The 10,192-nt window shown below is 37.1% G+C and overlaps 1 protein-coding gene across 5 annotated transcripts in view; it reads left to right on the top strand.

Moving 5' to 3' along the window:
- Positions 1–10,192, top strand: part of PIBF1 (progesterone immunomodulatory binding factor 1) — a 105,191-nt gene continuing 94,999 nt past the window's right edge. For all 5 annotated transcript variants that reach the window (XM_053936719.1, XM_053936720.1, XM_053936718.1 and 2 more), the window contains exons 1-5: positions 1–282; positions 1,134–1,449; positions 2,345–2,445; positions 4,240–4,438; positions 9,350–9,469. In XM_053936719.1, coding sequence (XP_053792694.1) covers positions 1,198–1,449; positions 2,345–2,445; positions 4,240–4,438; positions 9,350–9,469 — 672 coding nt within the window. In that variant the 5' untranslated portion in view covers positions 1–282; positions 1,134–1,197. The remainder of the gene's footprint in view (positions 283–1,133; positions 1,450–2,344; positions 2,446–4,239; positions 4,439–9,349; positions 9,470–10,192) is intronic.

The raw sequence follows: 10,192 nt of genomic DNA, 5'->3' as shown, positions 1-10,192 counted from the left end.
GCTGCCCGGGGTGTGTGGGGCAGACCCCAGGACTGGCCCGGCCCGGGCTGCTGCTCCCCAACCCCCGCCGCTGCAGAGTTACCGCTTGGGCAGCTGCCCGGTGCCTTCTGCAGCTCCGGTCGTCCTGCCGGACGAACAGTATACCCTCTTCCCGAGCTGCCCCCCGGTGCCGTGGAGAAGGAAGGCGGTGGTGGCGGCCCCGGGAGGGCTGCCCGGCTGTCGCTTACCCGGGCTCTGAGAGCGGCGTCTCCTCTCCCCGCTGGTCTCTGAGCAGCGCCGTCTGTAAGTAGCAGCCGTGGTCTGTGCCAGGTGGTTGTAAAAGTCCATGTGGCTGGTGGGTCCAAGCAAGAGCAGTGCAGCTGCTGCTGAGAAGGCAAAGGCCAGCGAGGTTTGAAAGCAGCTTATAGTAAGTCGGGTCCGGGCTCTCCTCCCAGGCACCCAGCCGTAGGATAAGAGGGCAAAGCCTCAAGATGCACCAGGGACTCCCCTGTACTCCCCTGTAAGGTTGGACATTGGGTGGATTTTCTAAACAGGGTGATTAGGCATTGGAATGCGCTGCCAAGGGAGGCAGTGGAGTCACCATGGCTCGAAGTGCTTAAGGAAAGACTGAACGTGGCCCTGAGTACCATGGTGGAGTTGATGAGGGGATTGTACCTACGAGTCATAGGTTGGACACGGTGATCTCGGAGGTCTTTTCCAGCCTGTGTGATTCTGTGATCAAGGTATTCCTTTATCGTTTTCTCCGGTAAGTCATGTGCCCTCTTATAGGGCACTGTATAAGCCTCGTAGGCCTCGGGAGTTTTCAGTGCACATGCTTTTGACAACGTGCATATATTTATGTAACTATAGCATCATGCTAGTAAGCTAGATTCACATTGGTGTTCCCACTGGTATTTAGGTTATTGTAGTCAAAACGCTTGATAATGATTGTTCAGGAAGAGGGTCCTCAGGCAGTAGCCTCCAGAGCTTCTCATAAGGTTTTTCAAAATTGAACAATGAAATTCAAAATTTCAAAATTGAACATGAACAAAAAATTGTTCATGTGATACTGAGAAGCATCGCTTGCTTAGTGGTCTAATGTAGTGGTTCGTTTTTCATAATGACACTTCATTTAATTGTTTTGATTCTTGCAGTTGATTCTTCAGGAGGCTCATCTCAAAGTATAGCTTAAAAAAGCTTTGCAAATAGTGGAAGAAAATGTCACATAAAAGCTCTAAGGTAATCAAGAAAGTAAATGTTTCTAGCTCCTTGGAATCTGAGGATATCAGCTTGGAAACCACAGTACCAACTGATGATGTTTCTTCCTCTGAAGAGAGAGAAGGTACTGTAAAAATCACTAAGCAGCTGATTGAACGGAAGGAGTTGCTCCATAATCTTCAGCTGCTTAAAATAGAATTATCACAAAAAAACTTGATGATTGACAACTTGAAAGTTGAATATTTGACCAAGGTAAGTAGTATTTTTCCTTTCATTATATAACCTTTTTTTGATTTTTGGTACTTTTAGAGTGTGATAGAAACTTCTGTTCTGAAAGAATTTATTTGAATTGTATGATGGAGATCTACTTAGTTGGTTTGGGGATTTTCTTGTTGTGTTTTGTGTTCTTTCATGAGAAGAAGGGGAAACAAAGATATAGAAAGCTTCACAGACTTCAAGTCATTTTACTTATAAATAAGGGAGGATCTAATTAGGCTTGCCTTTCCTAAACACATAGGAAAAACATCTGTTTTCTTTCAGAAATGATGAATAATTTTGTCAGTCATGTTAGTAGCATAGCAGGGCTTTGAACCTGAACTAGTGGAGTACTAGAAAAGGTGATCTGAATACACTTCAATGCTTTGTTAATGAAGAATATACCAACATGCTAACAGTAGATTTTGTTGTGTACAGCTTGCACAAAGATGTATGAAATTAAGAAGGGTGTAAAAACATTGCCACGTTTGTGTGCAGTTCATTTTTACAACATACTGTATGCTAACTGGTTTTTATTGGCTTTCTGCTCTGAGTTTAAGTCTAACTTGAAATTAGTTGAACTAATAGCTCTTTAGCTGAAAAAGACCCATTTAAGAACTAAAGCTTTTTAAATTTTTTTTTAAGTCCGTATCATATTCTGATGCCCTAGTGTATTTAGGGGTCTTGTTAGACAGCCATTATTGGACTGGCCACAGCATTGGGATCTTCATATTGTTATTTCAACTTGTTCTTTTTGTAAAATATTTTTAAAAAATTAATATGGTAACTTATTTTGTTTTATACTCTTATATTGTTTTATACATTCTTTATATTTATATATATGTATATATATATATATATATACATATATATATATATTTATTATATTTAGATTGAGGAGCTAGAGGAGAAGCTTAATGATGCAATCCATCAAAAGCAGCTGTTGTCTTTACGACTGGATAGTCAGTTGGCATTACAGCAAGAAGATGCCAGGTATGATGGAAGTAAAATTAAGAACGTCATCTTTAACAAATTTGTGAGTTAATTTGAATTTGTGTAAATAAATTATTAACAGAAACAGATAATTATTATAACAGTTGCAGGAATAGGATTTCTTTTGCAGATTATATTTGTGTATTCATTATAAAAATTGAATTTCCATATTTAATTTACATATAAGTAATTTCAAATTCAGTTCTCACTAGCTGAAGTTTGTGGGCTTGGTTTTATTTTACCTAAATTCAAAATTTAGTAGGAAGAGGTAGTAAAAGTGTTCTTAAAACCAATAAAGAGCAAAAGGACTAGGCAGAGGTGACAGAACTTCCATCAATTTAAACAGAATTTTTAATAAATGCAGCATAGAAAGGGAAAGACTTGGGAAAGGTAAGTGCATAATGTTTAGCTTTTCCCATTAGTACTTCCTATTTGTCAGAAATGCTTTCAGTTGATGATGTAGGAACTCACTTTCCCTGTTGTTTTTTTGAAATATTTGGAGTTAACCTGAAAAATAGACTGGCTAGCAGGCTTCTCCAAACCACTTGGTTAGTTGAGTGTGAAGTGTGAGTTTCCACACCTGTGAAGGAAGGGCATTACTTACATAGTCTCATGTTAAAGCAGAGCTTACAGGATGTGACTACTTCCAAGACCTATTCTGTATTGAGGCTAGAACAGATTTAGGGATGTGGAGCCAGACCTGAGATTAGTTCCAGCAAAGTCTTTCAGCTGAGAGCAGCTTATGGTCAGAAAAACGTTTGTCACTCTGTATGCTTAGCTGCACCAGAGTGGAATATTTTTATGCTGGCCATACTTGAGTTCTCTAAGGAGCGCTCAGTAAAAAAGTACTGATGTGCAAACTGTTATTAATAGGCATAAAAAAGTTAAGCTACTTTTCCCAATCTTTTCATTAGTTTTCTTGTCAGTCTTTTACTTAACTTTTTATCCTCATGTAATAGAATTGTACACACTATGGAGTGTATCCTTGTGTGATTGCTTTGATGACCTCAGACTTCCTGTTACCTGTACCCTGCCACTGGGGTAGATGTTGACTTGTAATACTAGTTAGTATTTTTTTATTCCTTTTTAAGTAATACAGAAATGACTGTTTTAAAGAGTGATTTGTATATGTTTTCAAGAGTTGCAGCTAAAAATAAAAAAAAAAGTAGGTTAGTTGTCTTTGATTTAAAGAAAATAAACACTTCTAAACGTCATGAACTGATGTGCAGTTTCTCTTGCTGTATAAAACCTTATCACTAGTGATAATAGTAGTATGGTGTTTTAAGGCTGCTTTTTCTATTGTAGTAGTGGTTGGTTTGTTGCTGTTTGTTTTTTTTTAATAAAGGACTCCAACTTTGTATATTACAGTGGTTAGAAAATTAAGGGTTGGTATGATGGTGCCTGTGCTGAAACTTGGTAAGACCCAAGTTCAAGTGATTTACCAGCTCCCTGGGGTTTGTGTGGAAATAGATTCTACTTTTTCATGTTTTTAACCTTTTAATTGGTATATTAAGTTTAGTTTGTAAGTTCAAATCAGCATATGTGGAGATTGTCTATTCTCAGATTCAGCTTTGTGTTGTCAATGACTATAAAGTTCCTGGCTTTTTATATATACTGTATCTAATATGACTGTTTAACCATAGTGGTATACAGTCTGGCACTAATTACCTAATCTTTGTAAATTTTTCCCTCTACAAAATGAGCAGAACTCACTTCTTTTCTAGGGTATTGTGAAGCTTTGTCACTTGTGTTACTCATTACCTGGTATCTTCTGTTTTCAAATACATCTTGAAGGAAACATCAGGCTCTAATGAAGCAAGAAATGGAAACTATTTTATTGAGACAGAAGCAACTGGAGGAAACAAATTATCAGTTGAGAGAGAGGGCTGGAGATATACGTCGTAGCTTGCGAGACTTGGAATTAACAGATGAATGCTATGAGAAGCTGAAGTCTCTTCCTGAAGATCAGCTTTCTATCCCTGAATATGTTTCAGTAAGTATTGGGTTTTGTACTGCTTTAAAATATAACCTGTATCTTGGATCTGGCTGGGACAGAGTTCACTTTCTTCGTAGCAGTCTGAATCTTGCTGTGTGTCATGCTGGTGGCTGAAACAGTGTTTTGGCTATTGCATCAAGGCTTTCCTTTTTCCCCATTCTGCCTCCCCCTGCCTCAGCAAGCTATGAATGATCATGAGATTGATAGGGGACACAGCTGGACAGCTGACCCAAATTGGCAAAGTAATATTCCATACCATAAAATGTCATACTCAGCAGCAAAAATAGGAGGTAGAGGAAGAAAGAGAAAGTGGGGGGCGGTGATGGCTTCCCAAGGTGGTTATTACTCGGGGATTGGCTGGGTATCAGTTTTGATCAGCTTCCCCAATTTCTGGGAGGTGATGAGTTATTTTATTTTTTTCTTTCTTTTTTACTTTTTCCTTCAGTAATTGTTTAGAAAATTTGGCACCTGAGTTTTCTTGCTTTTGTTTCGTTCTTCTCACTTTCTCCTGCTCCCAGGGTAGGCAGCAAATGGATGAGCAGCCATATAGGCTGCTGGGCAGGCTCAACCCATCCCAAGCTGTAAATTATGGTGGGTTGTGTTTTTCTTCATCTCTGACTAGAAATAAAGCACCTTCAGAGGCAGATGTGTTTCTGGATCAGTCTGTTATGACTGGCTTCCAGTAAAGAGAGAAACCTTTTAATCCCTGATTCTGATGTCTTGAAAGAGAGTAGAACTGCTGATGTATTTTAAGGAGGTTAAGCAGATGGGATGTTACAATTAAAATGTTAGCACACATTGATGATATGAAATACAGCAAGCTGAAAAAAGGAATTTGAAACTTGGTTTGCCAGAACCACAAGTTGGGATTGCACTTGCAAACATCCCTTACTTTTCTCTTATGTTTTCCATATGTCCCTTTCCTATTTGACTAAATGCAGGAGACAAAGTGTACCTTAAAGTATACTTTAAGATTCATTTTCTTGATTTAATATGTTTGTGAATTATGGCTTGTGGGTATGTGGAGAGGCCACCGTGTATTCTTGTTTGCAATAAAAAAACCTGTGGTACATGTCTAGAGCATCCCAGCTGACTTAGGAGAATGAAGAAGATTCAGACATATAAACCTTAATTCATCAAAATATTAGCATTGTACTTATCTGTAGAGCTTGTTATTAAGCTCTACATTAACATGTTTTTAACATTAATGATGTGAGAAACCTTAGTACATTTGTTGAGGTATAAATGCTACATGAATGAATTCTCCACATCAAAGTTATGCTTTACTGTGCTTTAGATATGTACAGAGAAGTAAAAATTTTCACCCTTATCTAAAGGATGTTCTTGTGAACATCTTTTAAAAAGCTGGGCTTTTGAAAATGCTAGGAAAATCATAACGCTCTATGGGATAAACAAGAACATATAGCTTGTGTACTGTTAGGTTATCACCACCTAGCTGTCTGCTGTACCCACTGCCCTCTGCAAAAGTATTTGACGGGGTGTTGTTGATTCCTGTATTACCATGGTCGAAAAAAACAAACTTTTAACAGAAACTGAAATCCCTGTCAGTGGATCTATTGAAACTGGTGTGCAGGAAGTTCAAGACTTCAGGGATTGATTGACAGTCAGTACAAAAGACTCTGTAGCCAGGCAGGATAGATACCAGGAGTTAGTAACCTTGTCAGCTGCTTTAAGTGAAGCTGTCACAGCACAATTTAGATTTAATTTGTGAGTAGAAAATGGCTGTCAAAAAGATGTGAAGTAGGAGAGATGAGTAGCAGCCACCTTCTACCTTTAACCTTCTGTTCTTTTACTCTTGTGTTCAACCAGTTAATGTTATTTTTATCTGACAAAAACTCGTCTACTGAAATGTTAGGTGAAACTCTCTCTTCTTCACACATTACTTTTTCTTTTGAAGGAGTCATTTTTAGACCTCTTCTTTTTCTGGATAAGTCATTCTAAAAATGTATTGTAGTAAAGTACTATTTTCTGCTTTTTTTCAACTTCTTTTAGCAGAGGATTAGTGTGAACCTAAAAGTATCAGTTAAGCTTGGTGGTTGTTTATCGTTACTTCAAGTTATGCAGCTGATACAGATGCTGGGAGGCTACAGAACTATTTTCACATCCTGTCTGTGCATCCATTTGGCTCCCAAAGGCTGGAGAAAGGAGTTGAAAGGGAATGCTGTTTCCTGCTTTGCTTGCCTAAGGACAAGTTGGGTATTTCTAGGCAGTTAAAATTTCTGACTCCAGATCTGTGTGCAGACTAATAATATAGCCCAATGATATTAGGATAAAATTTTCCTATTTTCCTTGTTGAGAAAGGGTCCTGCTTAGACAACTTGAAGAGGAAGTTTTCAGACTCTTTTTTTTTTTTTCCCTATTTATCAGTTATAAAATACTGCCTTGCAATTCTCCAGGATGAAAGTAAACATGTACATAATGCTTAGACTATATTTGACACCTGGTCTACTGGACAAACAGCAGGAAGAACTTAAATGCAGATTTTGTCTATAGAGATACTGTAAATTTGAAACACTGGAATTAAAGCAAATGTGAGATGTTTTTCATTGTTCTTCCACAAAGGGGTGCAATAGTGACATGTTAGAACAAAGCTAAAGTAATATCTAATGCTAATGATGACAACTGAAAAATTGTATTTTTTGTTTTGAATTTATATGTAAAAATTCAGATTTTTGTTTTGTCATTCCTGAGATGTTTTCAGAAACAGTATATGTGAAATTTGAAAGTACTTCAGGCTGTTAAATAGTTCAGCTGCCAAGCATCAGTTCAGTTTGTTCAGTAAAGTGAACCTCTTGTGTACTCCACTGTAAAAAATTTTCAGCAAATTTTTAAAAAATGGTTTCTGCAAGTTTTATTTGAACTGATTTTAACTGCCATGTCTTTTAGGTATATCATTTTGCTAACTGTAGCTCAGTTGCTGTTTATTTAAGAAGGCTGTTTATTTAAGATGCAACTGCTTTCAGAGAACAACAATTAATAGAAGCCAACTTTTTCAACCTCTGCACCCACCCATTTTTACTTTATTCTAATTGTGCAGAAAAAGTGGTGGGCACGGGCTAAGAATTTTTTTAAAATTGCCTAGAAAGTGGTAACTGTTTACAGCAAACCAATATACATTTGTAATTTTTAAGATATGCAGTTGTTTCTAAAATCCCTTTTAGAGTAAGTTTTGTTTCTGCTGTATTGAATTGGTAAGGGGCAGTGTGTGTTTTGACTACTGGGTTACACGAACATGTATTGGCTATCAAACCAGCTAAATAGCAACAACAGTTGAACTGCTAGAACCACAGCCTCATCTGCTGCAGTCATTTGCACTTTCTTACTAACATGCAATGGACTTTTCTTGGGAAGGCTGTGTAAATAGATTTATCCTTGATATCTGTATCTCATGTAATCTTGGTTTCTACTGGGAAATCTGTTTTAAGATTGTTGTGTTTTGCGAAATAATTGTGGTGTGATAGCACAAGTTTCCTAGGGATATTGCAGTAAAAATAAAAGAAGTTCATGGAAAAGCAGGCGTGGTTTAAAAAAAAAAAGAACACAATGCTTTAAATGGTTATCAATTAGTAATAATCAAGGGTACTTTTTTCTTAAGAAATGGCCAATTGAATCATCAGATGCTACAGTTAAAAATACTAATCTTTCAGTCGTGTTGTATGCTTGCCTTATTGTATAAAGCATACTACACCTGTGTTTACATTGCAAATTTCTATGGCTTCTGTGTTTTTAGAATTGTATGCTGTCAATTATATGAAATATACCTGGAACTTTCCTTTGTCTTCTGCTGTTTACAGGTAGCAAAACAGAGATTTGTCTTCCTTCTGCATGGAAGTGCAGTACAGCTTGCTCTTGAATGCTTACATAATCTGTGCTTTCTTGTCTGTATTTCTTCTTTAATCATATATCAAAGAAAGCATTAGGGATGGAGGGCATACAATAGCTTTCGCATGAAAACAGTGCCTACTTATTTATTCTTTTCACACACACCCCCAAATGTAACATTTTAAGGTATGAAGTTAATCTGGGAATAATAACCTCTGTGTTATTATGTGTATGTGGGTGTATATCAAAAAAGCTTTCTTCTGTTTTCTCTTTTTTTTTTTTAACACTGGCTTTATGATTTTTCTACTGTACTTTCTAGTCTTTTTTTCTTGATCAGAAGAAAAGTTCTGAAAAAGTTTTATGGATGTGAGACTTACTTGCCTGAGACAATGCCAATGACTAGCATGGGGAAAGAGAGAGGAGAATTCGTTACAGATTTTAATGTTTTTTTAATCCTGTTAGATGGTTGGAATTTTTTGGTGCTAATTTAGCAGAGTCAAGTCTTTCAGAGCCTTAGTTTCCTGATGCAGTTGAATCCCTATACCAGCATTTTACTGCTGGAGGTGTGGAGGGGGTGTCATGGTTCTTCCTTCTTATGTGCTGTTCCTGCTCCCTGTGCTTGCTCTTGCATTTTTCTTGGTACAAATTCAGCACACTGAGCTTGCAGAAATCAAGACAAATCTCTCCATTTCTACACACCCCATAAAAATTTACATTGTCTTGGGGAAAGTTAGCAAGTGACATTGGTTATTATTAAATAGGTTTTGGGTTTGTTTGGTTTTGGGTTTTTTTTCTTTTTGCACTGTTAATCAAATAGGCTGTAGATTTGGCACAAGAAGTGCATGGGACCATGTGTCCACGAGCAACTGTATTTTTTTGATCGATCAGCCTGAGTGTAAGCTGCCTTAGTTGTACAACAATATAATCTTTACCTTTATGGTGTGCCCTAGAAATAATTTAGTAAATTATTGTCATAAAATGTTGAGCTGATGTGTTTTTATGTTTGTAGTTTTGCAGTTGCAATTCTGCTAGTTGCAACTTTGAATATCTGTCTTGTTCTTCTAGGTCCGATTCTATGAAGTAGTCCATTCCTTAAGAAGAGAGCTAAGTGATCTACAGATGAAAAAGGAGAGTCTGACAGAAGAACTAAGTGGGTACAGATCCCAGCTGAAGTGTCTGACAGAGGTCTGTGCTCCTTAGTTATCTCAGATCAGAAACTGTGAATACATATATTGTGAAAATCTCATTCTACAAATCATTATTCATGTATAAGGTAGAAAAGCTTTTTTGCTGTATTAAAATTACTGCAAGGAGAAGAGGGGAGGGAGGGAGGGAGGGAAAGAGGAAATAAGCTATATGCATCCTTGTGTTAACAGCTAACTTTACGCTATGGCTATCCTGCAAGATTTGCTCATGAGACTGTTCAGGGTAGTCTCTTACCAGCTGTGCTGTGCTTTCTGAGGGCAAGATTTCAAGGTGGGGATGCTGGACAGGAGATCTGGCCAGCAGCAGCTGAAGATACTGTGATGGTTCAGTGTATAGTCTTTGAGATGGAGATGTCTTGCTAGTAGTTTGCTTCACCTTTTGTTTTAATGTTATAAAAATATATTTTTTAAAGTTCTTAGGAGTTGCATTTTCTCTGTTATCCTTTTCAATTATTTGTATTTTAATTTTCCTATTTGTTTCTATACTGAAAAAAAGATAATTTGATTTCAGGTAAGGTATAAACACCAGAAGTAGAGAAACAAATGAATATTTTAAATTTTTATTTTTAAAGAACTAAGGAATTGAAACAGTATAAGGAGCATGTTTTTTCTAATGTATTTATCAATATTTATATTATTCTTGGAATGTATATAGTTAGGGTGATTTGTATTTTAACTTAGTTCTGCATAAATCTGAAGTTGG

This window comes from Vidua chalybeata, chromosome 2 (assembly GCF_026979565.1).
Source record: "Vidua chalybeata isolate OUT-0048 chromosome 2, bVidCha1 merged haplotype, whole genome shotgun sequence".
Classification (NCBI taxonomy): Eukaryota; Metazoa; Chordata; class Aves; order Passeriformes; family Viduidae; genus Vidua; species Vidua chalybeata.
Note: the sequence above shows the minus strand (reverse complement) of the source record. Positions and strands in the feature narration are given on the sequence as shown.